The 27,220-nt window shown below is 33.4% G+C and overlaps 11 protein-coding genes across 11 annotated transcripts; 5 read left to right on the top strand and 6 right to left on the bottom strand.

Annotated features, from left to right (window-relative positions):
* Window positions 1-93: 93 nt before the first annotated feature.
* On the top strand, window positions 94-3,286 carry BX664DRAFT_337729 (uncharacterized protein). The gene is made up of 11 exons (XM_051546291.1): window positions 94-395; window positions 468-610; window positions 681-766; window positions 831-944; window positions 1,035-1,445; window positions 1,510-1,778; window positions 1,834-2,492; window positions 2,576-2,674; window positions 2,747-2,753; window positions 2,780-3,066; window positions 3,139-3,286. Exons 1-11 carry the CDS (start codon window positions 265-267, stop codon window positions 3,243-3,245), a joined length of 2,313 nt encoding a protein of 770 aa, XP_051398179.1. The 5' UTR covers window positions 94-264; the 3' UTR covers window positions 3,246-3,286.
* A 1,138-nt stretch (window positions 3,287-4,424) lies between these two features.
* On the top strand, window positions 4,425-5,985 carry BX664DRAFT_366315 (major facilitator superfamily domain-containing protein; the record flags this gene model as incomplete). The annotated part of the gene is made up of 5 exons (XM_051548520.1): window positions 4,425-4,697; window positions 4,775-4,856; window positions 4,973-5,245; window positions 5,389-5,482; window positions 5,565-5,985. 5 exons carry the CDS (start codon window positions 4,425-4,427, stop codon window positions 5,983-5,985), a joined length of 1,143 nt encoding a protein of 380 aa, XP_051398178.1.
* A 1,334-nt stretch (window positions 5,986-7,319) lies between these two features.
* On the top strand, window positions 7,320-8,180 carry BX664DRAFT_266349 (uncharacterized protein; the record flags this gene model as incomplete). The annotated part of the gene is made up of 3 exons (XM_051540903.1): window positions 7,320-7,594; window positions 7,671-7,912; window positions 8,020-8,180. 3 exons carry the CDS (start codon window positions 7,320-7,322, stop codon window positions 8,178-8,180), a joined length of 678 nt encoding a protein of 225 aa, XP_051398177.1.
* Window positions 8,181-8,444: 264 nt separating this feature from the next.
* Window positions 8,445-10,537, bottom strand: BX664DRAFT_337717 (pyridoxal phosphate-dependent transferase). Its single transcript, XM_051546290.1, has 5 exons — window positions 10,264-10,537; window positions 9,780-10,186; window positions 9,587-9,716; window positions 9,321-9,512; window positions 8,445-9,161 (listed from the first exon to the last, which is right to left on the bottom strand). The coding sequence occupies exons 1-5, from the start codon at window positions 10,507-10,509 to the stop codon at window positions 8,565-8,567; spliced, it is 1,572 nt and encodes a 523-aa protein (XP_051398176.1). The 5' UTR covers window positions 10,510-10,537; the 3' UTR covers window positions 8,445-8,564.
* A 153-nt stretch (window positions 10,538-10,690) lies between these two features.
* BX664DRAFT_337715 (WD40-repeat-containing domain protein) lies at window positions 10,691-12,329 on the bottom strand. Its single transcript, XM_051546289.1, has 8 exons — window positions 12,245-12,329; window positions 12,099-12,135; window positions 11,922-12,009; window positions 11,742-11,827; window positions 11,418-11,656; window positions 11,264-11,357; window positions 10,914-11,185; window positions 10,691-10,847 (listed from the first exon to the last, which is right to left on the bottom strand). The coding sequence occupies exons 1-8, from the start codon at window positions 12,245-12,247 to the stop codon at window positions 10,752-10,754; spliced, it is 915 nt and encodes a 304-aa protein (XP_051398175.1). The 5' UTR covers window positions 12,248-12,329; the 3' UTR covers window positions 10,691-10,751.
* A 732-nt stretch (window positions 12,330-13,061) lies between these two features.
* Window positions 13,062-15,540, top strand: BX664DRAFT_300228 (uncharacterized protein; the record flags this gene model as incomplete). Its single annotated transcript, XM_051542332.1, has 2 exons — window positions 13,062-14,388; window positions 14,443-15,540. 2 exons carry the CDS (start codon window positions 13,062-13,064, stop codon window positions 15,264-15,266), a joined length of 2,151 nt encoding a protein of 716 aa, XP_051398174.1. The 3' UTR covers window positions 15,267-15,540.
* A 67-nt stretch (window positions 15,541-15,607) lies between these two features.
* On the bottom strand, window positions 15,608-17,835 carry BX664DRAFT_337711 (uncharacterized protein; the record flags this gene model as incomplete). Its single annotated transcript, XM_051546288.1, has 5 exons — window positions 15,608-16,321; window positions 16,379-16,493; window positions 16,570-16,727; window positions 16,810-17,458; window positions 17,559-17,835. Coding segments are annotated over 5 exons (1,735 nt in total), but the record flags the coding sequence as incomplete, so codon positions are not given.
* A 116-nt stretch (window positions 17,836-17,951) lies between these two features.
* Window positions 17,952-20,170, bottom strand: BX664DRAFT_337706 (uncharacterized protein). The gene is made up of 7 exons (XM_051546287.1): window positions 20,039-20,170; window positions 19,876-19,960; window positions 19,767-19,807; window positions 19,243-19,647; window positions 18,733-19,140; window positions 18,444-18,666; window positions 17,952-18,374 (listed from the first exon to the last, which is right to left on the bottom strand). Exons 1-7 carry the CDS (start codon window positions 20,063-20,065, stop codon window positions 18,028-18,030), a joined length of 1,536 nt encoding a protein of 511 aa, XP_051398172.1. The 5' UTR covers window positions 20,066-20,170; the 3' UTR covers window positions 17,952-18,027.
* Window positions 20,171-20,225: 55 nt separating this feature from the next.
* Window positions 20,226-21,970, bottom strand: BX664DRAFT_337704 (26S proteasome subunit RPN7-domain-containing protein). Its single transcript, XM_051546286.1, has 6 exons — window positions 21,864-21,970; window positions 21,498-21,787; window positions 21,259-21,393; window positions 20,778-21,194; window positions 20,492-20,713; window positions 20,226-20,441 (listed from the first exon to the last, which is right to left on the bottom strand). The coding sequence occupies exons 1-6, from the start codon at window positions 21,913-21,915 to the stop codon at window positions 20,304-20,306; spliced, it is 1,254 nt and encodes a 417-aa protein (XP_051398171.1). The 5' UTR covers window positions 21,916-21,970; the 3' UTR covers window positions 20,226-20,303.
* Window positions 21,971-22,078: 108 nt separating this feature from the next.
* BX664DRAFT_337702 (yeats family-domain-containing protein) lies at window positions 22,079-23,787 on the top strand. Its single transcript, XM_051546285.1, has 5 exons — window positions 22,079-22,242; window positions 22,331-22,532; window positions 22,595-22,749; window positions 22,815-23,442; window positions 23,515-23,787. The coding sequence occupies exons 1-5, from the start codon at window positions 22,240-22,242 to the stop codon at window positions 23,613-23,615; spliced, it is 1,089 nt and encodes a 362-aa protein (XP_051398170.1). The 5' UTR covers window positions 22,079-22,239; the 3' UTR covers window positions 23,616-23,787.
* Window positions 23,788-25,396: 1,609 nt separating this feature from the next.
* On the bottom strand, window positions 25,397-26,362 carry BX664DRAFT_375264 (xylose reductase; the record flags this gene model as incomplete). Its single annotated transcript, XM_051548714.1, has 1 exon — window positions 25,397-26,362. The coding sequence occupies one exon, from the start codon at window positions 26,360-26,362 to the stop codon at window positions 25,397-25,399; it is 966 nt and encodes a 321-aa protein (XP_051398169.1).
* Window positions 26,363-27,220: the final 858 nt, after the last annotated feature.

The raw sequence follows: 27,220 nt of genomic DNA, 5'->3' as shown, positions 1-27,220 counted from the left end.
ATAAAATCAATATTCAAAGCGCGCCACATTCTTTTTATGGCTATATATAAAAAAGAACCTCAATCTTTTTTTCTCTTTTTCTTTTTTTCTTTTTTTTTTTTCTTTCTTTTTTTCTTTTTCTTGTTGTCTTTTTAGGCATTTCTTTCTTTTCTATAAATATCTCATTCTTTACTACCTCTTTTAAACTACTTTTACTTTGTACTTTATTATTATTATCATTATCTTACTCTCCTCTTTGAAGACTACCCATTACATAATTTGCTAATGGAAACTTATTTGGACGATGCTTCTTTTACTGGTGAAGAATATGAAGATCCTCGTTGCCAAGGATGTACTCTTCCTATAGACGACGGTTCTGTAGTTCAATTTGGTGATGGTATATGGCATTTCGAATGGTAAGAAGTAAAAGAAGGTTCTTTTTTTTTCAGTTGATTAAACTTTTTTTTTTTTACTCCTTTATATATTAGTTTTCGATGCTCAAAATGCCAAGAACTAGTGGAATGCTATAGCAATCTTTTATTATTACGTGACGGAAGTCCAATCTGTGAACGATGTTCATACAATTGTCATATATGTCACAAAACGATTAAAGACGAAGCTATCATGACTGGTAAAGAAATACTTGGGTGAAATAACAAACGAACTCATTCAAATTATTAATTTTTTATTTTCTTTACTAGGTGAAGAAGCCTATCATGCGGAATGCTTCCGGTGTATTCAATGTGATACCAAAATCGAGGATCTAGTTTTTACACAGACAAGCAAGGTAAATTAACAATGATCAAAGGAAAACAATTGATGTTAACGTTGTATTTGACTTAAAATTTTAGGGTATCTTCTGTACAAAGTGTCATGAAGCTCGAAAACAGCTACGTCAAAAACGGAAAGAAGAAAAGCTTCGACAGCAACAAAAACAACAAGAGCAACTGGATGATCATCGAAAGGTATTAATAAGATTTTCGAATAAAATGATTAGACGAAAACAAAATAACAAAGTTGAAGAGACTCACCTTCTTTTTTTTTTTTCTGATAAGAATCATCACAACTCAATGAATCCTAGTCTTGACATCGATACATCTATATATTCTCGTCGTGTATTGCCTCTGGACAAGTGGCAAAATGAAGCAATGAGTAGGCAACTTTCAACAAATTCTATTCTAAACGACTATGTTGACCCGATTCATATTCAACAATTATCGACATCTGACCTATCTGTAAAACCTTCATCAATTTCAGTGTTATCGGCACAAGAATTAGCAGAACTCGAAACTATGTTGAATGCGGCAATAGATGGTGGATTAAACGATGACAATATCCCAAGTCCTCCTCCTGAACTTCGTGGCGTTCCTTCTTCTACATACAACAAATCGACTGATCTACAACAAGAACTTGAGTACACGAAGCAAAAGTTACATCAAGTGGAAACGGATTTCAACAAGGTCAAGGTAAGTTATTATTATCTTAATAGATCATATAAGAGTATACTAATTTAATCATTTTGAATTTTAGACAATGAGTCGGAAAGCTCTGGAAGAATTCAACAAGATGAAAGAAGAATACAATGCGGAAATAACGGCTAGGCGAGAAGCAGAAGAAAAATTGGCCAAACTACAAGATGAAATCTCCTTTTATCATCATTTGAATATATTTGGTCCCACTGAATTTGCTCAATATTCAAGAGATGAATTAGGACAACTACATAAAGTCAAGGTACAAGTTGAACAATCGGTGAATGATATTCGAAAGCAACGTGACATTATTCTCGCTGATATTGAAAGGTATAAATTATTGAATATAATTCAAATATTTTTCTGAACTTTTTTTTTTATATAGACAAAAACATGCACACTGGGATCGATTCTCACAAGCACATCAACAACACTTAATTTCTCTGCAGCATGACACAGACCACGCCAAATTAGGATATGCACGACTGGTCAAGGCAAGAGATGATATTATTTCAGAAATGATTATGCTCAACACCAAGAACGCGGAATTATCTAGTCTCAACAATGATTTATCTCGACGTATGACAGAACGCGAACGTGAAGCTATTGCGGTGATGGCAGGTACCAGCTTTTTGACTAACGAACCTTCATCATCTACCATCACATCACCCCCGACGGAATCTGGTAGTGGACGACAATCTCCAGATCATCTCAAACAACTTGTTAGTCCGAAATTGACGGCTCATCGTGATAGTTTCAATGATGCGGCAGCAGTAGCACCTCCTCGACGGTTCAAATTCAGAAGAAATCGAAGCAGAAGCAATAGTGCACAAGACAATAGTGACAAGAAGGACACAAATGGCAATGATACCTTGATCAGTGTACCATACGATACTAATATACCCGTTGTAGAAAAGTCTCATGGAGCAGATCACCAATTACGCGTAGGAAATCATCTCTTCAATCAAACAAAGTTTTTACGGCCAACTAAATGTGATGTATGCAATGAAAAGATGTGGCGTGGTAGTGAATTGAAATGTCAAGGTAAGCATGAAAAAAAAAAAAGAATGGGAGTATATCTAGTATTTACTCTTTATATCTATATCTGTATATTTATATTTATATAGAATGCAGCATTGTTTGCCACACCAAATGTGTTTACCGTACGACAACCTGTCAACGCAAAGTAAGCTCTGACTCTTCAAACTCGGATTGTTCTCAAAAAGGTAAAATAAGGTTCACTTTATATATAGTGCAATCCATCTCATTTATGCAATATAATTTTTTTTTCTTTTAAGTATCAATGTTTGGACAAGATTTGGTGAAACAAGTTCAATTCAATCAGAAGACAACAATATTCCTTTGGTGGTTCGGAAATGCATTGAAGCTGTGGAACAAAGAGGAATGGATTATGAAGGGATTTATCGGAAATCGGGAGGTATTGGACAAGTTCGATCTATTCAACAAGCTTTTGAACAAAATGAAGATATAGATCTTTGTGACAGTGACGAATGGAATGATATATGTGCCATCACCAGTGTATTGAAACAGTATTTCCGTGACCTGCCTAATCCTTTATTCACCTTTGAACGTCATCAACAATGGGTGGATGCTATAGGTAAGAAAACAAATAGATGTTTTGATTTGGCTTTGCTGATGACTTTTAACCTATTCCCCTTTTTATTTATAGTATCCGGTGACAAGAATACAGAAGACACATTCCAAAAGTTATTATATTCTTTACCAATTGAACATTATAATACTCTCAAATATCTTATGCAACATTTGGCAAAGTAAGTTCAAGAAAGACTGAATACCCTATTTTTTTTTTTTTTTTTGTTGACTGAATATATATATATATATATATATATAAATTAGGATCAGTGCAAAGAATAGCGAAAATTTGATGACAACAAGGAATCTAGCCGTTGTATTTGGTCCAACATTGATGCGACATACAGATGAAAACTTGGATTTGGTAGAAATGAACCATAAGATTGCCTGTATTGAATTTATTCTCAATCATATGTCGATTCTTAACGGCCCAATACCTGAAGTCAACAAATCAGCACCTTTACCACTTCGAAAGAACTCTTTACCTAGTCGCCATCGACGTGAAGCTTCCATTGGTCTTCCGGCTCCTGCTATTCCTCCTCGTGAAAATGCTGGTTTCATCTAGTTAGATAGAATTAGTAATACAATCAATCCTTTCTTTATTCGTTTTTATGACCCTCCTCCCTTAGCATAGTTTATCTTAACATATTTTTTGTTATAGTTGTAGATACCTATCCCTTCTCTTATATATAGTCATAATGAGCTGGACTCATATTTAGATGACCATATTGAATAAACTTCCTTTTTCCCTATCCCACTCTCTTTTAATCATCTATACCAATTGACACATCCCGTCCTCATTCACCGATACTACGGATTAGTTCATCGGAACGACAAATCCGACATCTCCCGGCATGCCTCCTCCTCCAATTATATATGGTTGATTGATCTTTTTCTACACTCTTGTTTTTTTTCCTTTTCATCCATTCAATACAGGTAAAATACAAAAACCAAAAAAAAAAAATTCATTATTATGATGATTCCTTTATATCGAATGATTCTAATGTTGACTTCTTTTTTTTTTTTTTTTTTTTTTTTTTTTAGGAATCTTACAATGGAGAGGAATGGAACCACCAGCGGTAAAAGAAAAGAATCATCCATAAAAGGATAATAGGAAGAAAATAAAAAGAGGCACGTGGATTGATATTTTTTTTTTTTTGTTTATTAGATGACGCCACCGTAACAGACGATCCTCCTGAAAGATATGGTTGGTTAGTAGTAATAGGTGCACTTTTTGTACAAATCACATCGATGGGAGTCAATACCAGTTGGTAAAAAAAAAAAAAAAAAAAAAAAAAAAAAGATGAATGGATTGATTCTTTTTTTTTTTTTTTTTTTTTTTTTTTTGGTGTTAGGGGAGTGATGCAAAATTATTATGAACAACATGTATTTATCGATCTTCCAAATGCAGTTATACAATTATCCTTTGTTGGTACTCTTGCCTTGAGTTTTATGCGCTTGATGGGTCCAGTGGCTCAATTGATGGAACCTTGGATTGGTCATAAAGGAGTATTGGTGATCGGTTGTCTTTGCAAGGCCATTGGTATGTTGATGGCTGGGTTTGCTACACAAGTCTATCAATTGTATCTATTCCAGGGGTTGCTTTTTGGTTGTGGTTCGTCTTTGATGTATTACGCAAGTATCATCTAAATAAATAAATATATTGATTTATTGCGTGGATGGATTGACCTGCTCCTTTTATATATATATAGACTTCTTTGACACTCACTCCACAATGGTTTACAAAAAGAAAAGGATTGGCTCTAGGTATTGTCGCGTCTGGCTCTGGTATAGGTACATATATAAATAGATATAAGATGGATGAACTTTATTTGAATAGGTAGTAATGACTTGTTCTCTCCCCACACTATACTTCAATCTTTTTTTTTTTTTTTTTTTTTGTGAAAAAGGTGGTCTTGTAGTTCCATTTATCATGACATCCATCAATAGTAGACTTGGACCTTCTTGGACTTATCGTATTCTTGGTTTTATTTGTCTTGCTATGGATTTATCGGCATGTATTCTCATCAAACAAAACCCTACGTTTCAAAGTGAAAAGAAGAAGAAGAAACTATCCGATATTATTCAATTGAATGTTCTCCGTGATATAGACTATGTGTTATGGGTCATTGGAAGCGATATTGTCCTCCTTGGTTACTTTATTCCTTTTTACTTTCTGCCGTGTAAGTCAAAAAAAAAAAAAACGACGGTACAGGTTTTTGAATGATGATGGATATACTGATAAACCATTTCTACTTTTTTTTGACGGGGGGATTGACGATTAACCATGTTCTCTCTCTCTTTCTTTTTTTTTTTTTGAAACTAGCTTATGGACATTATGTTGGATTAACCGATGCTCAAGGGGCAGTATTAGTATCGATCAGTTCAGCTTTTAATTTCGTTGGAAGGGCAACAACAGGGTAAGAACATCAAAAAAAAAAAAAAAAAAAAAAAGGTGACACTCTCTGAATTTTTTTTTTTTTTTTTGTATTTGATGGATAGATATTGTGCAGATTATTTAGGGCAATTGAATACGAACATATTATTTACGCTGGTGGGAGGATTGAGCTGCTTATTGATTTGGACATTTGCATACAACTTTGGTGCATTGATTGGATTCAGTATTGTATTTGGTTTATTCTGTGGTGCTTATTTCTCTCTCCTGTCACCCATTACCATGTTGATTTTAGGCAAGGATCGATTCCCTACTGGTCTCTCTTTATTATTGATTTTTAATATTATTGGTGTATTTGGTCCCAATATTGCAAGTGCTATTGAAACCAGCCTCCTTCGCTCGGTTGGACCCGCTTACCAGCCTTTCCTTAGTTACAAATTATTTGCTGGTATATGTTATTTGGTTGGTGTACTTGTTTTTGTTTTTTTACGTTTTCGTATTAATAAAAATTGGAGAACCCTATTGTGAAATATAATAACATATGATGGATGATTTCCTTACTTTCAGGTTTGACAGTTAAAATTTGATCTACATGCGATAGATACATGATATTTTCTACAGAAAAAAAAAGTGACATTTTAATATATAATGTGATTTTGTCTTACCTGTTCTAAATGGTTGCATGGCGGTAATTGAATCAAAGAGGAACCAGAAAAAGTGTTCTGTGAGACGAAAAGGGGAACACAAAACGAAAGAGATGGATAGCATGCATATAATGAAAAACTTTTTTTTTTTTCTGTGTCTATGTTTTGGATAGATTATTTAATAAATAAGCCGAAACACGGATGAACCTCTTTGTCGATCCTCCTTTATCGTTGTGGTGCCAAACGCGGATAAACCATCAGCCTTTACATTTCCATCATCATAAAACAAATGATCATCATACATATGAAAGAACAATCAATGACTAGATCCATTGGGATCAATCTTTTTTTAAAAGAATTGGGGGAGAGAAAAAAAAAAGAAAAGGGGGGTGATCATTTTTTTAAATAATGGCGAAATAATAATAAAATTATTATTCCATGTGATGAATGCACCCACACCATGATTGTTTTTTAAAAGTATAGGTTGCATCATTCCGGTTCTGTTAAGCACGAAAAAATTTCAAATTCCGTATTACCATAAATTGTGTTTTTGGCCTTGTTCTGTTCCTATTACTTCTCTTTTGCTTATTATTGTTATTGATAGTTATCCTTCCTTTTTCGTCAGTGTTTTGACTCCCCAGTTTCTCTTCTTTTCTTTTTATTTATTCTTCTTATTCAACCACAAACGTACATAAACAGCATTCATAACAACAAACAACTAAAAAAAAAAAAGGAAAAGAAAAAAAAGCCATGGTGGATCCAGCTTACATTCCTTCTCCAATATATCATACAGCATTTCAAAATACAATGAAGAAAGCCATGACGTTTATTGATCGACAGTTATTGGAATGGACAACTCCAGTGAAAACTAACACAATGAACCATGATAATTCTATACGGGTCTCGAGTTATTCAAGTACTACCACCCCTTCGCTCGTGTCCGATATTATGGTTACTACTACTTCACGTATAAATGATGATGACAACAGCAGTACTTGTAGCAGTATTCAAACACCTTGTACAATATTATCAACATCACCACCACCACCATATCCCAAGCCAACAATTATTTTATCATCTCCTTCAACTATAACCGCATCATCATCATCTCCTGTAACAACAATTGCTTCATCATCATCACTTTCTGCATCCAGTTCAACAACGCCATATCCTAATATTACCACCATTAGCACCAGCACCGCCCCTCGTTCAAGAAGAATGGAAAGCAAACCCCGCCCATTGTCTATGCCGATCATGCCCCCGGTCCCTCGTACGCCGCCCCCTCTTTACAACGACAAGAAAGAAGACGATGATCCATATACCCATGCCATCCAGAAATGGCAACATCGACGGTCCTGTATGATTTTACCTCGAGAAGAAGAAGGTCGTGAAGATTTACCTCCTTATCATTGTAGTGTTTATAAAATGGGCAAAGTGAATGTGAAAATAGAATGGTTGGCCACCGGAAAAAAGTCTAATCGGAGACCTTGGAGGTAAGTAAAAATAGACATATGACCAAAAAAAAAAAAAAAAAAAAAAAAGGAGAGATCACTTACCCCACTTTCATAGACGGTTTTATATTGAATTATGGGGAACAGTTTTACGAATTTATCCATTGTCATGGTTTTGGTCAACTATTGGAAAGGAACCAATATATACGATTTCTTTGGGTGGTGCTGAGGCAACAAGAGCCATTGAATATTTGAAACGACCGTTTGTAGTGCGATTGACTGGTTGCAATGGCATGCAATTATTGATTCAACTCTCTAATCATGTTGACATGATATCTTGGATTGAACATTTACAAGCAGGTAATCATCAAGAAAAGTTTTTATTTATTTACTTTTTTTTTTTTAAAAAAAAAAAACAAAGGATGGTACACATTAAATGCTCATTTTTTTTTTTTTTTTGGTGATAGGTATCAATATCTCATTGGATTTGGAGGAACGACCAATGCCAAAATTTTTAACTCTTCAACCAAGACGTGGACCTGATACCGGGGTCTTATGTGCAAGGATGATCGAGGTGGAACGAAGAAGAGAACAACGACGAAGAAATCAACAAGAAACTTTGATCTAAAATCCATCCCGCGGAAACAACAAAATCTTCACCCATTTTTAGTTTATTAGTCATCATTTAGTTGAATGTTTATGTTTATTATTTTTAGTTGTTGATTTTTTTATTATGTATGATATTCCAAAAACAAAAAAAAACAAAGATTCAATAAAGTGTATATAGAAAAAAAAAAAAGCAGATGTTTCTTGTAGTGATGATGATTTTTTGTATAATGGAAAAAATATTATAAAAAGTGTAATGTGAATAAAAGTAGGATGGGAACAGGAAGTTGTGTATGAAGGAAAGCTGTACATGTGTATATATATAAAATAATAATAATAAAAGTAATAATAATAATAATAATAACAATAGTAATAATAATAATAATAATAATAAAAAGAAACTATACTACTTTCGCCATTTGGTGAATACCTTGATAATAGCAGACTTGACGATACCACTTGCTTTGTCATTTTCCTTTTTGCTGAGTCCAGTGGTCACACAGATCTTAATACTTGGACGAGGACAATTTCGTTCTTGATCATAGACATACTTTGCACGAGTCAATAATACACCTTGTGATCCACATTCATCCACAACATCTTGTAATAACCGTTCTTCATCTTCACGAGATATTTCTTTTTCATGACTTTGTAATCGAGATCGTAGGAAGGAAGGCTTGATACGAATATGGAAGAATGGTGCAGGTGCATCAAGATCACCAACATGAAGATCAATAAAAGGTTCCAAGGTTTTGTGCAAAAGTGTTTGACGGAAGGTACGACTGCGTTCATTTAATTCCATCAAAAGTGCGGGTTGCTGTCCAATAATGGAAAGTGCTTCAGAGGCACTGACGGCAAGCATGGCAGGAATGGAAGCAGAAAAACAATAAGCACTACCAGAAAGTCGTTGATGATCTACTATTTCATGACTACCAGCACAGAAACCACCAGATGAAGCAAGGACAGAGGCCATAGATCCAATAATCATATCCACATCAATTGCCTATATATAAGAATCAAGTGATATTAGTAGCTTAATACACTAGAATAAAGTTGTTTCTTCCATTCGTGTCACATTCCTTTTTTAATTTGACGTTGCATCCTTTCAGGAAAAACCAATCTCCGGTCTCTTTTTTTTTTTTTTTTTTTTAATATTACTTACAGGAATATTGAATAAATCAGTCAAACCAGCACCACGTTTACCAATGACACCAATAGATTGAGATTCATCCAAAATCAAACGATATTTGAATTTCTTTTTAAGTTCAATTAACCGATCCAAAGGAGCAATGTCACCATCATTAGCTGATAACCCTTCTGTCACAATAAATCGACGAGTTAATCGTTTATTATGCTAAATTCAAAGAAAAAAAAAAGTTAATTTTCAAGTACTATTTTTTTTTTTTTTTTTTTTTTTGGTTCACTTACAATCAGATCATCCGATCTTATATCTTCCAAAACACGTTCCAAATCTTCCATATCATTGTGCTTGAACCACCGAACATTAGATCGAGAAATTTGAACACCTTTTTGAGTAGCAAAACTTATACCTTCATCACTGTTAAAAAAAAAAAAAACAATTAGTTTATATCCTATAAATAATTTCTATAATAAGACTTACACAACTAATAAATCACCTCTTTTGGAAAAAGCAGGAATTACAGAAGAGATGGTGGAAAAACCTTGAGCATAAATGATGGCTTCCTCTGTTCCCAAAAAAGAAGCAATGTTGCGTTCCAAATCCATATGAACATCAAGAGTACCATAAAATCCAGGAGGACCACAAGAACCAACACCATAATTCTTCAATGTTTCAATTGATTTTTGTCGAATAGTTTCAGATGCTACCAAATTCAAATGATTACTTGTTGCCAAATTCATCATAGGTTTTGAATGTCCCGCCACTTTTGGTTTGGCACTTTGAGCCCCAATAATCTGAGGTGTCTTTTCCAAGTTCAAACGGTCAAAAGAATTCAATTTGGGAACCAATGGTTCAGGTTGCCATTCTTCTATCAGATCATCAACTTCCTATTTAAAGAAAAAAGAAAAAAAAGAGTTGTTTGTCAGTTTGCATAAAAAAAAATTGATATGTCCTTTTTCTTTACCTTTCTTGTAAGTTTGACAGCATTATCATGAGGTTTATATTTCTTGGAAAACATATATTTCAAAGCAAAAAAGACCAAAAACAGTTCAAGAACAATTCGGAAAGGATCGTGATGGTAGGATGTCTTGATATAATTCAACACCATGTGAGATCCAGGAATGGAAAAGATGAATTCATAAAAATTGTTGAATACAGTTGAATTAATATAAACGACCTGTTCATCGTTTATTGAAGAAGGGTCATTCATGGTGAAGAATGTATATATAAAAAAAAAAAAGAAGAAAAAAGAAAACAGTAAAAAAAAAAAAAATAAAAATAAACATTTATGATAGTTTTTTTTTTTTTTTTGTAATCTCGTCAAAAGTGAAAAAGTCCGCCAAAAACGCCAAAGTCACATACATATTAATTCCCCATTTGGATCAAAATCATTTCATTTGAACGGTAAAAAAATGTAAGACAAAAGCTTTTGTTTTTTTTTATTTTTTATTTCTAAGAAGATCCACTGCTAGCGAACCATTGAAGACTACCATCATCTGATACTGAGATAAATTTATTTCCTTCTTGATTCCATGCTACACCCCAAATCTATAATAAAAAGATATACATATATATTAATTTGAATTTGAAATTAAAAAAAAAAAAAATACGAACCTGGTCTACTTGTGTTTCTTGAGTTTCCAATACTGATCGAGTAGTAAGATCCCATACCTTGATTTTATTATCAGCACTTCCACTACATACTTGTTGTTTTCCCATATCAGGATTTGTTGCTACAGATAAAATCCAACCAGAATGTCCTGTCAAAACAGATGCCAATTGCCCATGTTCTACATCATACACATAGATACATTTATCATCATTGCCACTGATTAAAGTCTTGTTGTCTGGTGCAAATGATAAAGTTCGTACTGCCAATGCATGTGCTACAATAAAAAAAATAAAATAAAAGACATATTCAACAAAATAAAACATATATTCACTTCCTATCTTTTCAATCTTACTTGATAATGTATGAGCCAATTGATCTGATTCCATATTAAATACGTAAATAGATCCATCCTGAGATCCACCTGCCAAATATTTTCCATCATTACTCTATATTATAAAAAAAAAATCAGTCGATCATCATATAATAGTTATCTTCCCTGAACCTACAAAGACTGTACACATGATAAAATTATTCTTGGTTGCTAATGATTCTTCTTTTTCTCCAGATTCAATGTTATAAATGTTGATATTTCCATCATGAGATCCAGTTGCAATTCTAGTACCATCAGGATGAAATCGAGCTGTCCATGCTTCGACAGGTGTTGCTGTAATTACTTTGATACATTTTCCTTCTTGAGTCATATCCCATATACATAATGTTGAATCGATAGATGATGATACAAGTCCTTATTTATCAAAAAAAAAAAAAATAAATAAATCAGTATACATTTCATATATATATATATATATATATATATATATGTGTATTACGAGTGCCATCGGTAGAAAAGTGGACAGAGATAACCCCAAGTGTATGTCCTTCCAAAGTCCAAAGCAATTCCCCTGATGTGCCATCCCTTTTTTTTTATTTGTTTCGTATTTCATATGTAAATATATAATATTTATTAGTAACATGTAATGAACGCGTTTTATTAATATGAGGAACATTACCATATTTTCACATTATTGTCACAAGATCCTGAAGCCACGAGATTAGTGTTTCTTGACCAATCAACACACCATATTTCCCCATCGTGTGCTATTCATCAAATATGGAAAGAAAAACATATATATACTGTGAATATAATCTATTTTTTTGGAGAATAGTTCTTTGAATAAAAACTGTACCTTTTTCTTTCTTGATAGTTGGAATATATGTGGTAGGCTACAGAATATAAAGATATTAGTAAGTAGTTCAAATTAACTCGATTGCATTATGTATGTAAACATTTCCTTTTCCTTTTCCAAGATCAATATATTGAATGTTATTTTACCATTAAAAAAAAAAAGAGTGATTTGTACAAAAAGAGGAAAGCACAAGAACCAGAGTATCACCCACGAGCAAAAACTTAAAAAAAAAAAAAACGTCAAGCGCGGTTTAAAACCGGGAACGATATAACACAAACCATCATCACTTTAATCATTATTGAAAATATCATAAAAATATTATTATTATTATCTATCAGAAAGGTTTCAACAAGTTTTAAGGGGTTTATAGGTAAAAAAAAAAAAAAAAAAAAAAAAAAAAAGTTATTTGTTTTCAGTAAAAACGTGGACTTTCTATAGGATTACGATGATGAAGTGTTTAGTTAATTATAATTAATACATAATTGATGAAAATGATTCTTATCTGATGTTGATTGATAATAATTGTATTATGCCTTGTATGTTAATTCCTGATCATTAAAATACTTTTCATTCATTAGAAATTTGAAATTATCCGTGAAACAACTTTTTGTAGTGTATTTGTCATTAAAACACCGATGACACGATGGCGAAATATATATACAAATTAGGCACAGTAAAAAGATAAATAAATTACCAACTGATATATACATGTACTTGTTATCTTTATCAATATTGTGTGCAACCGTCCGCATTATCTCCATCGGAATTTAAAAACAAAGGCACCTTTTGTATATGCTGGTCTGAAATTTTTTTTTTTTTCTTTTCGATTCTCTATCTTTTCTTTTTATCTTTTTTTCAATATATTTACTCCTCTCCTTTCCTTTTTTTTTTTTTTTTTTATTTATATATTTATTTTAGTTAAGTGTATATTCATATTTATATACACTGAACTTATTGATCAAGATGGTTGGCGCACAATCGGTAGCTGATCTAACCACTTTACTCAAGAAAACGAGAGGACACGTGCCTCCTGCTTTAGTAGGCTGTTCCGTCACAGTATTACACGATAAAGTTTTCGTTTTTGGTGGTCGTCTTCCTTCAACAAAACAAATGACGAATCATCTTTATATTATGGACTTACACTCTTTGGAATGGCAACGTCATATTGGTTCACCTGATTCTGATCGTCCTCCTTCCCCTCGTTACTTTCATTCAGCTACTGCATATCGACATTATATTGTCTATTTTGGTGGAATGACAACTGAACATACTTCTTTTAGAAGTAACAATAGTCATATTTCTGATGGTGATACCCTTACTCTCAATGACGTCTACTTGTTCGATACAATAGAACATACTTGGATCAAACCTAGGATTCCTCGAAGTTTATTTACGCCAAAGCCACGATATGCACATATTGCACTTATTTCAACAACAGAAAAAGATAAACTGGTGATCATGGGTGGACAGGATGCAAATAATGAATATGTGAACGAATTCAATGTTTTGGACTTGATCTCTTTCGAATGGTTACTTGGTAGTACACTGGATCGACCTTGTGGAATATATCGTACCGTGCCTTTTGAACAACCTATTGAAGAAAGAAGATACCAATATCTTGATCATCATCAGTCAAAACATCATCCGTTACCTTCTTTGAATACCCACAGCAACAACTTATTTTTTTACGCCAATTACAACTTTACAGCCAACACCATGACCCGTGAACTTTTTAGTTTTGATCCAACTCGTCCTATTAGTCAAGGAAATGGGATTCTTGATCATAGTCAACTTGTTCAAACTGATACCAAGAAAATATTTCCTCCAGGTCTACGATTCCCTCATGGTGAAGTGATTGGTCAACATTTGATCGTCGCTGGTACACATCTCGGCATTCACTCAAGAAGCTATCAAGTATGGGCTCTTCATTTAGGTACCTTCACTTGGTCAAGGATTGACACAGGATCACGATTGGTAGTTGGTTCTTGGAATCGTGGAATGCATTACAACAATCAATGGATTCTGTTTGGTAATCGACAGCGGGATATCTTCACGGATTATAAACAACGACAAATCAATTTTGATCATATGGCGATTATACAGTTGGAAGCTTTTGGAATCTATACCACACCTTTACCGACTTGCAATCAACTTGGACGTGAACTTGGATTGACAATGCTCAACGAACCCAATATGGCTGATGTTTATATTCTTACAAATGATCATCAAGTTATCCCGGCAAATAGTTCTATTCTCTCTCTTCGGTGGCCCTATGCAGCAAAATTATTTCGTAGAAGACTGTACAACAACAACGATGGTGACACCAACCAGTCCGTCATTCAAGGTGGACGACAACGACATGAAAGAGGGATTGGCAAAACACTCTTGTTTTCTGAAACGTACTCTGTTACCTTATCTTTTTTACAATATATCTATACCGATCACTTGATGACTGTACAACAATATCAACCTTCCGTCCTGGCTCGATTATTAATACTTGCTGATATATATCAAATGTCTCGTCTCAAGGAACTCACCACACATGCTCTTCATCAAATTCTCACCATTTCTACCGCAAGTCTTATATATGAATCCACCACTTTGACCAATCAACTAGGACTACAGATTCGTGCTTTACGTGTCATGCTCAATGCGAAGAAACAACTGGAAAAACAACAACAACAAATTTTGTCAGTACCATCATCAGCACCACCTTCGACTCCTCCTCCGCCTACACCAACCAGTCCAGATCAAAGATCACTTACGTCGCAAACTTTTCTTTACGATCATCATCATGATTACTTTTTTTCTGGATCTCCTGTATCACCAACATCACCACAACAACCACTCTTATATTTGGCCGCCCACCCTACTATGAACAGTAGTGGATCAACAATGCATCTCGCCAGAAAAAAATCTTCACCACGATCATTTTCATCAGGCTCTTCATCCATCTCGTCTCATGATGATCCTCATGCACCATCACCTTACAACCATCCTCCATCCACCATTATAAACAATCAACCTGCTTCGACCTATAGCAACAGCAAGGATGGATCTACTGGGAAGTTCAATTGGCGCAAAATCCAACAATCTACCATTGCTCTGGCGAAACCAAGACCTCTACGTGTAGACGCATCCCATCTCCAACCCTTTTACGATCTATAATCTATCTCACCTTCCTTTTCCCATCCTTTCTTTTTTTTTTTTTTATTATATTATTTATTATTACTATTATTATTATTATTACTATTTTTTCTCTCCTTTTTTATTAATATTTATTCTTATTAGTTTAGTTTGTTGATACCACTCCTTTCCCTCTTGATCCCCCACCACTTTCATTTGGTTATGTGTATATGTTTCACTCTTTCTCTCTCCCTCTCTCTCTCTCTCTCTTCTTTTTCTTTTTATTATTATTTAAATCAATAAACGATGAAGATTGAAAATAAATCATCTCTTTTTTTTCATGATTGTCTCCATATTATTTTTTTGATAGTCAACCTTTTTTTTTTTTTTTTTCCTAAGAATGAACAAATCATCCTTTGACAATAATATTTATGTTTTACCAGGATCAAGTTGTCTCTTTATCCACACACACCATGGTGTTTTTTTTTTCTCCTTAAAAAAATGCTCACAACATGACAAAAATGACTTCATAAAAAAAAAGTTTATTGATCAATAAAATAGCTAATCTATATAACCATCCGTCAAATCATATATGTCGTCCATGATGTCTTCGTCTGTCATCGAGGAGAGATCGGAACGAGAGGAAGAGACGCTGAGTTGAGCCGTATTGTGGCTGTTTTTTCTACTCTGATGTTCATCATCGTTGTTGTTCTGCTGATAACAGTAGTCATCCACCAATGGTTTTCGAGCCCAAGCCATATAGTATTGACAGTAAGAAGAGCGGTCCATCATTTCTTCAAGCATGCATTTCATTTGTTGATCCAATTCTTTTTCCGTCTCGTTGTACGCTTCCAAAAGTAGTCGCTGGTAGGCATCACATCGATCTTTCCAAAACCAACACGTCAGTCTGATCAGGGATGCTTCAGGTGGTCTTGATGATAATAATGGACATGTTGGCGGTTGATGACCAAATGGCAAACGAACGGTTTGACTGTGAATGTCAACCAAATGATGATCTTGAAGGTGTTGATTTAATTCCAATGGCCAAGATAGATCTACGTTGTATTGATCTTGTAATCTTTTTACTATTTTGGAATCTATTCATAAAAAACAATAAATTAAAATCGAACGTTTGATCTTTCCTTTCGTTTTACCTAACGATGTAAATTTCGAAGTGATTGGACCAGCATTGGAAATCGTAGGATCCAGTTCCCTTAGTTCAACGTAACCACCTGGTTTCAGACATCGTCGTATTTCCAATATAATAAACTAGAAAAAAAAAAAGGTAAGTTGCAGATGAAAAAAAAAAAAAAAACTTTATTTTCTAGAAAATCAATCATTCTACCTTGATATCATTAGAGGCAAAACAAGTAAGGACATCATGCATACGTATAAAATCAAAAAAGCTGTCTGGATAAGGAATACCTTGATTCATGTCAAATAATTTAAAGTAAGCGTTCTTTGGTCGAATAGAAGTTGGAAATACTTCAGAGATATCAAATCCTATGATTATTATTATTATTATTATTATTTTTAAAAAAAAAAAAGTTAATAAGACCAGTTCTATTTATTATCATAAACTCACCATAAAATTCAACATTTGGGAATTCATGTGCCATGTCTAAAATCCATACACCATTCCCACAGGCAATGTCCAATACACGGCAAATGTTGATATCAGGATAATGAGTACAAAGCCTTGAAGTTGTGGAGATAGAGGACCGTTGTTTTCCATTGGTTTGTTGGGTATCACTTTCAGAATAATGACGACGATGCGGTATCGGAGATAGGTCAGCTACATTTGTCTTAGTCAATGGTGTCGACTGTAATTGGTCTGCCCCTGTAGATGCAGATCGTGTTTTCTTTGTTGCTGAGCTGTTCGCTGGCTCCTTTTGTTTCCTTAATTTAGTCCATTTTCGCAAGTAGTCCATAAACTTGCCACGAGGAGGAGATGAAGATTGTTCTTGTTGTTTCTTTGGTATGAACATGTTTTCTTCAGGGGAAGAGGTGAAGGTAGTATCATTGTGTTGAGATGTCTCGTGAGAAGTAGGATGTTGTAGACTGACTACTCCTGACGGATGATGTTCTACTGGTATTGTTGAATGCAGGTATTTGTGTTTTGTTGTTTTCTTAGCACGTTGGGTATGAAAGAGAGTATTGATACGAGGAGCAGATAAAAGTTCAGTGATAGGTGCGGAATAGTTAGAACCAAAACAATACTTAACTAGTAGATGCTAAAAAAAAAAAAGAAAAAGAAAAGAAAAAAAAAAAAAAGAAACTTGAATATAAGAAAATCACATTCCGACCCCAAAAAAGGGATCACTACAAACTTACATTATTCAACAATCTATCCATTTCCATATCATCATTTGGTAAACGATAACGATCATTATAATTTTGATATCTTCGTCCTTGAATAATGATATTATTGTTAGCCATAGGGAGTGGAGACAATTTTTCTTTTTGTCTTATACTCGATTGCTGATCTTGGTCACTCGATCGTGGCAGTGTTTCCGTAATAACGTTGTCTTCGTTTGGCAAATCGTTGTAAGTATTGATGGTAGGTGATATTACAACAGGCGGAATAACAGATGATAACGAAGAATTCATTGATTAGGTTCACATTTAATGTATAAAAAGTAAAAGAAGTAAAAAAAAAAAAAGTTTTTGGGGCAAAACTTTAAATTGACACTTTTTATTTCCCCGCCATCATGCAATTCTTTTTTAGTTGGTTTCACATCAGGGTCAAAAAATTTTTTATTGGGAGAGATTATAAAAAAAGAAAAAAACTCTAGATATCCATTCATAATTGACAATCATCCGATGCTATTCTACTCGATCTTGCCAATGATGAGGATGCAAAAGGTGGATGATGTGCTGAAGTAGATTGCTGTGCTAAGGATCGCAATAGGGCCGGTGGTCGTGAAGAATAAGGTCGATGATATTCAGGTGTCATGCCGCCACCATGTCCAGAATCACTGTTGTTTTTTGTATTATTGTTTGTTATATCTGATGGTTGAGCACGTCGTTTTTTGGCACTTTCCTTGAGTTTTTCCCATCTTTCTTGATACTTCTTCATTAATACTTGTTGCTTTTCAATTTGATCCTTGAGTCGTCTATTTTCTTCTTCTGTTTCCTTTAATCGCGTGACTATATAATAAAAGTAAAAAAAAAAAAAAAAATTAGTATCATTATCATTCCATATTTTTCTATTCATACCTAATTCTGATGTACTACCAGTAGTTTGATTCATTCCCGGATGTCTAGGATAACTATGGTGAGTACTTCCAACACCATTAATGCCACTATTTCCAAGTAATGCCACAGATGATGTTCGTAAAGATGCTGAGTCATGTGTTTGCATAATTCTTTTGGCCTGTCGTTGTACATCATTTCTGAATTGTAATATACTACTTTTCAACATATGACTTTCTTCCGCAGTCTGAAATGTATATAATATATAAAAACAGGGGTGTGAGTAACAGCCACTCCATTTCTTCTTGATTACCTTTTCCAAAGTCATCAAACGTCGGGATAACTGTTCAACGCGACGTTTCAATTGTTCATTTTCCATTTGAAGTTTTATCTTCTCTTGACCACCACCAGTTGTAGAGGAAGCAGATGATCCACTACTTGATTCTGTAGCGCCACCATCATGTTCTGGAACAAAGAAAAACGATTCCATCATGGTTGACATATCAATTGGATGATCCAACGTAGTACTATTATCAGAGGAAGGATAATTGGTGGTATTATCAGCAGAGAGTAATTTTTGGTGATAAGGAGTTGGTATATCATCTTCATTTAAAGGTGCTGATGCAAAAGCTACAGGATTTGATAATTGTTCCACCAGTGTTTCGACCGCTTGGAAAAACTTGTTAAATGGATCGGAGGCATCGTCATCATCTTCTTCATCCTATACGAAAAAAAAAAAGAAAAGAAAAATTAAACAAGTGATTATGGTTCCATCAATCTTTTTTTTTTTTTCATTTGATTATCTATATTTTTCATTACTTACATTATCAGTTGATAGTAAAGCATAAGATTCACCAATAGTACCATGTTGAGAAGCATCATTGTTTTTATTCTTGTCCAATCGTATTTGTCCAGATGAATTACCTCGAGGTGAAGAAGGGGTAGCAGGTAGTGCATTCAAAAGACCATTCATATTGATACCATCTTTTCCACTACTATTTAGGCCACCAGCACCAATAATATGTCCTGATAGAGGTCGTTGTTTGTTGCCTTCAGATGTTGGAGAATAAATATTTGGTTGTTGTTGCTGTTGTTGTTGTTTCTGCTGTAGTAATTGACGTTCTTTTTGTCGTTGTTGTTGTTCCTGTAGAGACTTTGCGACCTTCCGTTCCAAATCCTTTGCTTTTCTTGTATGGTTAGCCATCAAGAGTCGTAAAGACTTGCCAGCCTATAAGTATAGTTATAGTGGGAGAAAGAAAGAGGAAAATCAGTTAGTTAATGTCACTTTATTGTTGCTGCAGGATGTAAAAAAAAAAAATAAATAAATAAAACCATATGTATACTTACTTCAGCATCTTGGGTATATTCCAAAGCTTTTTGAAATTGTTCTAAGAATAATAAAACATATATATTAATAAAAAAAAATTATAATGCATATAAACACATCTTGTCATACCAGCTGCATTTTCATGTGCTTGAATAGCTTCTGTCCATAATTCCCTGTCTTCGTAATCTTCGGCAGCATTCGCATACACATGTCCCTATACAACAAAGAAAAAAGAGAAGTTAGTTTCATAAGTATACACATATACATATTGTAATAAATAAACATTCATTACCGCATTGACTGGTGCTTCTGAATTCATATGACAAATTATTAAAGATGGTGATATCAACAAAATACATAAGAAAAAAAAGAGAGAGAAAAGAAACAACGAAATAAAAACGAAAGAATGTGAGAGAAAAAAAAAAATAAAGAGAAAAAAAATCGGCATTTGAAATTACAATGTCGTTGTGCATACACACAATTACTATAAAAATGATAAGACAAAAAATCAGTTGTTTTTTATTCATATGCAATAATAAGATACTAGGTAACTAATTTTATTGTACTATCATATTGGATTTCAAAAGATTCAATCGAAGCATCAATGCTTTGGCGGATTTTTCATATTCCACAGCCAGACCAAGTGACTGATCAAATGCTTTTTTACGTTGATCTTGTTGTTTAAAGTAGAGAACCTATAAATAACACAATAAGTTATCATCGCATTTTATAAGAACTCTTTTACCTTTTCATGACTATCAATACGACCATCTATCTTTCCTTTCTGCCCAATAAGTTTGACCAATTCAGATTCTAGTTGATCCACCGTAGTATGGAATGCAGATGCCATTCGGCCAAGATCCACAATAGAATATGGAATACAATATTGAACCATTGCCTTTTCACGAACACATTGAAAGATAGGATCAATATGACTATTCAAATAGATATCTAATTTCCAATCCTCCTATCAAAAAAAAAAAAAGAGAATCAATTCGTTTTCTTTGTTCTCTTTAGGTTGTTCAACTTACCCGGTAATTTTCCATCAAAGAGAAACAAGCAGCATATTTTGAAGCATGAAAGTATTCCATGATTTCTCGAACATGAGGTACTAATTCCAAATATCCTTTGAAAGCCACATTAGAACTGATCAAATCGTGTAGTTGAGATCTTTCAAAAGAGGCCAATGCACATAATCCACCATAAAGAGCTACATCATTTGGAGACATGATATCATGTATAAGATGACTTGATTCTAAAGCAACACCTTGGGTTAAACATTGTGCTACAGTCTGATATCGATTAGCATCACTGATAAAAAGAGAGGCTATAGCCTGACAACATTTTAATCTTGATATTGTGTTCACTTTATCTGGTATCTGTGGTGTAGTTTCTGCTCGTACGATATAACTGTGTACATGTACATAATGACGTTCTTCCAAATGTACCTATCAAAAAAAAAAAAAGACTAAACCAACATTTCCTATATATATATATATATATATGCGTTACCTTGATCATATTGAAACACATATCCAATATACTTTTGCTAGTAGAGCAATAATCTCTTGTTCTTGAATAACATTTGCTTGCATCACTCATTTTTCCAACATCATAATAATAATCACCTAGGTTTGTTTGAGCTATCTACAATATATATAATAAAAGAAATAAGTAAAAATAGGGTTGAATTATCGAATGAAAAAAAAAAAAAAAGAGAATCCTTTCTATGAATGATTTCAAACGCTTACCCTAATGCTTTCTTTGACAACACTTGTTTTACAAGTTTTGAGTTCTGTTTCGAGTTGTTCCAAGTTTCGTTTGTTTTTCTTTGTAGTGGCATCTACCCAAGCGGCATCAATATCTACCATGGGTTCATTCCTTCGAGTCAATGCCGCATTCAGTTTCTTGATACATGCTTGATATAATTCTATATCACTAAGTTGTTGTTTGATATCGTTAACAGCAAAATGATACGCTTCCACCTCCAAACTAGGACAATGTTCTGCAATGAACAAAGCTCGTTTGATACGCGTACGACCTAGAAAAAAAAAAAAAAAGAAAACATTGAGTTTAAACTATTTCTTTGTAACCCTATGATTCTCTTTGTATTTTACCCTTGTAAGAGTTTATATATGGTTCAAAGTCAAAGTTGATTGATACAGCCATCAGAAGAAGAAAAAAATAATAATTAAAGAAAGAAAAATGAAATAAAGGAAAAACCACGGACCAGGAGTCATTATTGAGTGTGTGTGTGTGTGTGCGTCTTCCAAATTGTAAAACCCCGCCTTTGCCCTCTTCCTTTTTTTCTCTCTCTCTCTCTCTTTTTTTTTTCTTTTTTCTTTTTTTTTTACCTTTTTATTATTGGTATTACCTTTGATTTTTGATATTGACTCATCCTTTTGTACATTTAATTTTCTTCCTTGCATTACTCTTATCTATATATATATATATATCGTACCAAATAAAAATAAATAAAACATATACCTTACAATGGTAAGTTTTGTTACTTTTATGTTTACCTTAAACTTTTTTTTTTTAACTCACCATTTCTTTTTTATGTTGATCTGATTTTATTTCAAAGGTCAACAATATTTATCAAGAAATCAGAATATCATGTAAAAGTTCTTGGACTACTGAACAAGATGCTGACGGCAATACATTACGCAATTGGGAGGTATCTCTGGTAGCAATAGACGATGGCAAACAAGTACCTGGAAAATTACAAGCCATGCTGGATCATGTCGAATATATTTTACATCCTACTTTTCCTAATCCAAGACGAGGTAAAGAATAAATAAATAATAATAATAAAAAAGAAGGAAATATTAATGGGTTCATTTAATAGATATATCAGACGAGCCCTATTTACTCAAAGAATCTGGTTGGGGAGAATTTGATCTAAGAATTATGCTACACTTTGCGGATGAATTTGCACCAAGGGAAATCATTGTATTTGATCTCAATTTCAAAGAACCTCATTATTCTAAAACTCATTTAGTGGTAAGTTATTCAATATATATATATATATATATTGAGACTAATAAAGATGATTTATTTATTTATAGACATTTAGTGATGTCTCTGCTGAAGTAGCTTCTTATTTGGAATCACTAAAAGACATAGCCAAGGAATCATCTCATCAAAAATCAAAGAAAAAGCTACCACAAAATAATCATCATTACAATAACGGTAACATGAATGATCAACATAACAGTAATGGATATAATTATTACAGCGATGACGAACTCTCATTACCCGCCACTTCTTCATCATCCTTATCTCCAGCACCTCCAGCATTATCACCACCAAGCGATCTATTAACACCACAACAAGATTTTGATGAAATCTCCCCACTTTCAGAAGGTCAGCACTATGTTGGATTAATGGATAATGATGTTCAACGTGTTACCAACGGAAATCGATCAAGGCAGGATGAAAATGATAACAACAACGATGATGATGATCCACAAATAGAAGACGAAGTACTAAATGAAAATGATATTGACAATTTGAACCCTATACATTATGAACAACATGATTCTTCTACCTGTGAAGCATGGAATATACCAGAACGATTTAATATGGTGGAATTAGCAAGGCGACTCTCTCTTTTATCGGAATCTCAAGCGGAAACTCTTACTACCATGATTCGAAAATACCAAAATAATACCATGTCTGTGGATCAAAAGGATGGTAAAAAAAAAAAAAGGGTATTCGAAAGAATTCTAGAGAAACTCATCACCTTTTTATTATTATTTGATGTAGGGGAAATGACTTTGGATTTATATTCGTTGGGTGCACCTCTGTTGGGTCAGATTTGGGCTTTTACTGATTCTCTTTTTGGAAATGACATGGATGATGGGTGAAGATTTGTTTCATGGATTGGCTTGTAGCTTTGGTTTCAATCGATAGTACACTTTATTTGTTTTTTTCTTCCCTCTACAATAAATCAGTCAATCTTTTATATTACTCAGAATATCGGATGATGTTTGATACATAATTGATGGATGAAACATGATACATGATGTTGGATGTTGGATGAAGATTGATATGTGTAATTTATGTATGATACCTCTGTAATATCTACGATGAACTCTTTGACGAACCTCATGATTTTCACATAACTACGGCGCTGAGGATCTGTGATACTTATTGATAAACTTAGTGATGACAAAAGCAGAGATGAAATAGACGTTTTTTTTTTCTCGACAGTATAAAATGTACTTATAAACTTAAACTAGTTTATTATTATTATTACTATTATTATTATTATTATTATTATTATTATTTATTTGTAAAGACGTTATTAATTAATAAAATGAGGCCAAGGGTATCGAAGGGGAGAGAGAGGGAATAAAACGTCTTCTGTTGAAATGCAGGTAACATAGGGAAGGCTAAAACTGAAGACTAAAAATAAAGGTCAAAAAAAAAGAGAACACTGAAGAGATATTAAATACCTAAAATGTTGTAGATTTTCATCACAATTGTTTCCTATTGACGCTACATAAAGAATCTATAAGTCTACCTTGAAAGATTCCATTGATCGATCCACCTATCCTTCTATCAGTATTCACCAAGGAAACGATTTCTATGCCCATTCAAAAGTAGGAGGGAGAGAAAAAGGATCAGTATTTTTTTTTTTTTTTTTTGAATGTATCCCTATTTTTTTTTTTTTTTGTACTTACACAGAGTCACCAAGGTCATCCAACTACAAAAATGATAGAGAATAGAAGAGGAAGAAAAATAGTGAGTAAAAGGTTGTATTTATTCATAATTGTCCCATCTTCCGGATATCCCAAAGTTCAGTCTAATCATCTACCCTATCTAGAGTTCCCAAGAATCGGATACCTTCCTATAAGGGAGATATACTCGACAAATTCACAAAAAAAAACACTGCGTCCATATATGAATTCACTGTACCTTGACTATCAGTTTCTTCAAAGCCTTTTCCTTCTTATTAAAATTTGATAGATTCAATTGACATTCATTGAAAGTACTGCCATCCATAGTTTGATGTGCCTGACTACATATTGAACAAAGAGAAGAAAGAGTTTTATCAGTATGAGCTTCTTTTCTTTTTATCATCATCGAAATAATACCAAGGTGATCCACACTTCCTCATGTTTTGTTTTATGATCAACCTACGTAATATCCCCTAAAGTTTCCAGAGCAATATGATCCGAAGCCAGTTCTATTTGCTTTCGTCTAATTTCATCCAGTTCTTTGAACACTTTTTCAGTATCGCTGCCTATAAAAAGAGAAAACATTCTATTCACCTAAACCATTCTTCAGGCACTTCATCCAGAAAAAAAAAAAAAAAAAAAAAAAAAAAAACTTACGAAAGGTTCTTCTTTCAAATTGAGTATTATGTTTCTTGAATTCATAGTCCAGACCTTGTTGAATATCGCTATGAGATTGTCGCGGCATGACTATATTTTTTTTTAAAAAAAAAAAAAAAAAAGTGAAAGAAAGAGGAAAGAAAGAGACAAAAAATCCTGGGTTTCAAAAGGAAAATATCTACAACATTTATAAATTTATTTGAGGTCAAAAAGGTATAAAGTAGAAAACTATTCGAAATATTAAACAATAGTTACTGACATAAAGAGAGTTGACATCAGTATAAATAATAGGAAGTAAACAACTAAATCTAATAGAAGATAGGTAGCTTTTGTGCGTTGATAGCAGGATCATTAAATCGAAGGCCCATATCTAATTGATTGATAGCTTGTACATCTTCTTCATCCATTTGCCAGTTGAGAGCTTCCAAGTTCATCTTCATACGGCTAGGGTTCAAACTTTTAGGGACGACGGCAATGTTACGTTCAAGAGACCAACGGAGAGCTACTTCAGAAGGTTGACGTTGATATTTGGCAGCCACATCCTTGATGGTAGGATTTTCAAACAAAGGTTCAACAGCCTTTGCACGTTTGGAACCAGTAGATACAAAGGAAGTAGGACCAAAGGAAGAATAGGCAGTGATGGCAATACCTTGTGCTTGAACCCAATCAACCAGATGCTGTTGTTGCAAATAAGGATGAAGTTCGACTTGTAATAAAGCAGGCTTGATCTTGGCATAAGTCAGCATATCCATTAACAATTGAACATTAAAGTTGGAAACACCAATATCTTTCACCAAACCAGCTTCCTTGAGCTTTTCCATCTCCGCCCAGCATTCATGCATAGGAGCACGATCTAATGTGATTGTTTCTTCACCAGGTTGATACCATCCAGGAGGATACTTTTCTTCGATGGGTACATACTTCAAAGGTAGAGGGAAGTGAACCAAAAACATATCAACATAATCAAGACCTAATTGTTCTAATTGCTTTTCACAGGCCAATCGGACGTGTTCCTTCTTGTGATAAGTGGACCATAACTTGGTAGTAACAAATAAATCTTCACGCTTGACAATACCTTCATCAATCGCCATACGAATACCTTTTCCAATGCTTTCTTCATTTTTATAATTGCTTGCACTGTCAATCAATCGATATCCAACCTTGATTGCATTGTAGATGGTTTCAGGAGCATCTTTAGGATCCACCTTCCAACAGCCAAAACCAATAAGAGGCATCTTATTGCCAGAGTTGAGGGTCATATATTCAATAGTCATGTTGATTAACAGTAATTTATTGTTGTTATTATTAAAAGATGATGATGATAAGAATAAGAATAAAAAAAAAGTGAGGAAAAAAAATTAAAAAGAAGAAGAAATAAAAAAAAAAATAGATTTCTTTTTATACTTTTTTTTTCGGTGTTTTCTGTCAATCGATAAATGAATATAATAAAGAGATAGAATCAGACAAAAAGGTAAATGTTGAAGAAATGTCGTCATAGCATTGATCTCACTGATTTTTCCAATTGATATTTTAGTGTAAGAACAAGCTGATGTGCTTGAAATCATCATTGTCGATAAGACAGGTAAATAAGATTCAGCTGATTACCTTTTTAAGGCTAGTTAAATGGATGGGTTTCCCCTTTTCTTTCATAATAAACTTTTTTTACCTAAACTTTAAAATGTCCGACTTGTAAAAGATGATGTTTACACATGTGCTGATGCAGACAAGTGAGGATATGTTATAACTAGCTTTATCGATAGCGAACAACTAGTTTCATTATCATGTCTTTCTTATTTGTTTCCGACACCAATTTACAAAATGACTCTATCGATAGGATGATTTTTTTTTAATATTGTACCAACATCATCATCCCCTCATTGATCAACTAATCATCACATTATTATTTTTAAATAAAAGATACTTTTGCATAAAATTTAGTATCTTTGACCAGTTTAACTACAATAATTACAATAATAATAATAATAAATAATAATAATGATGGTGATGATGACAATAATAATGGTTTATCCGGTATTATGATGATGAGTATCAGAACACTTTCTTCTTTCTAAAAAAAAAAAAAAAAAAAAAAAAAAAAAAAAAAAAAAAGACTTCCAACTGATGATTCCTTC

Source organism: Halteromyces radiatus (assembly GCF_025201355.1).
Source record: "Halteromyces radiatus strain CBS 162.75 chromosome Unknown BX664scaffold_6, whole genome shotgun sequence".
Taxonomy (NCBI): Eukaryota; Fungi; Mucoromycota; class Mucoromycetes; order Mucorales; family Cunninghamellaceae; genus Halteromyces; species Halteromyces radiatus.
The sequence above is the reverse complement of the archived record's forward strand: the minus strand, read 5'-3'. Positions and strand labels throughout refer to the sequence as shown.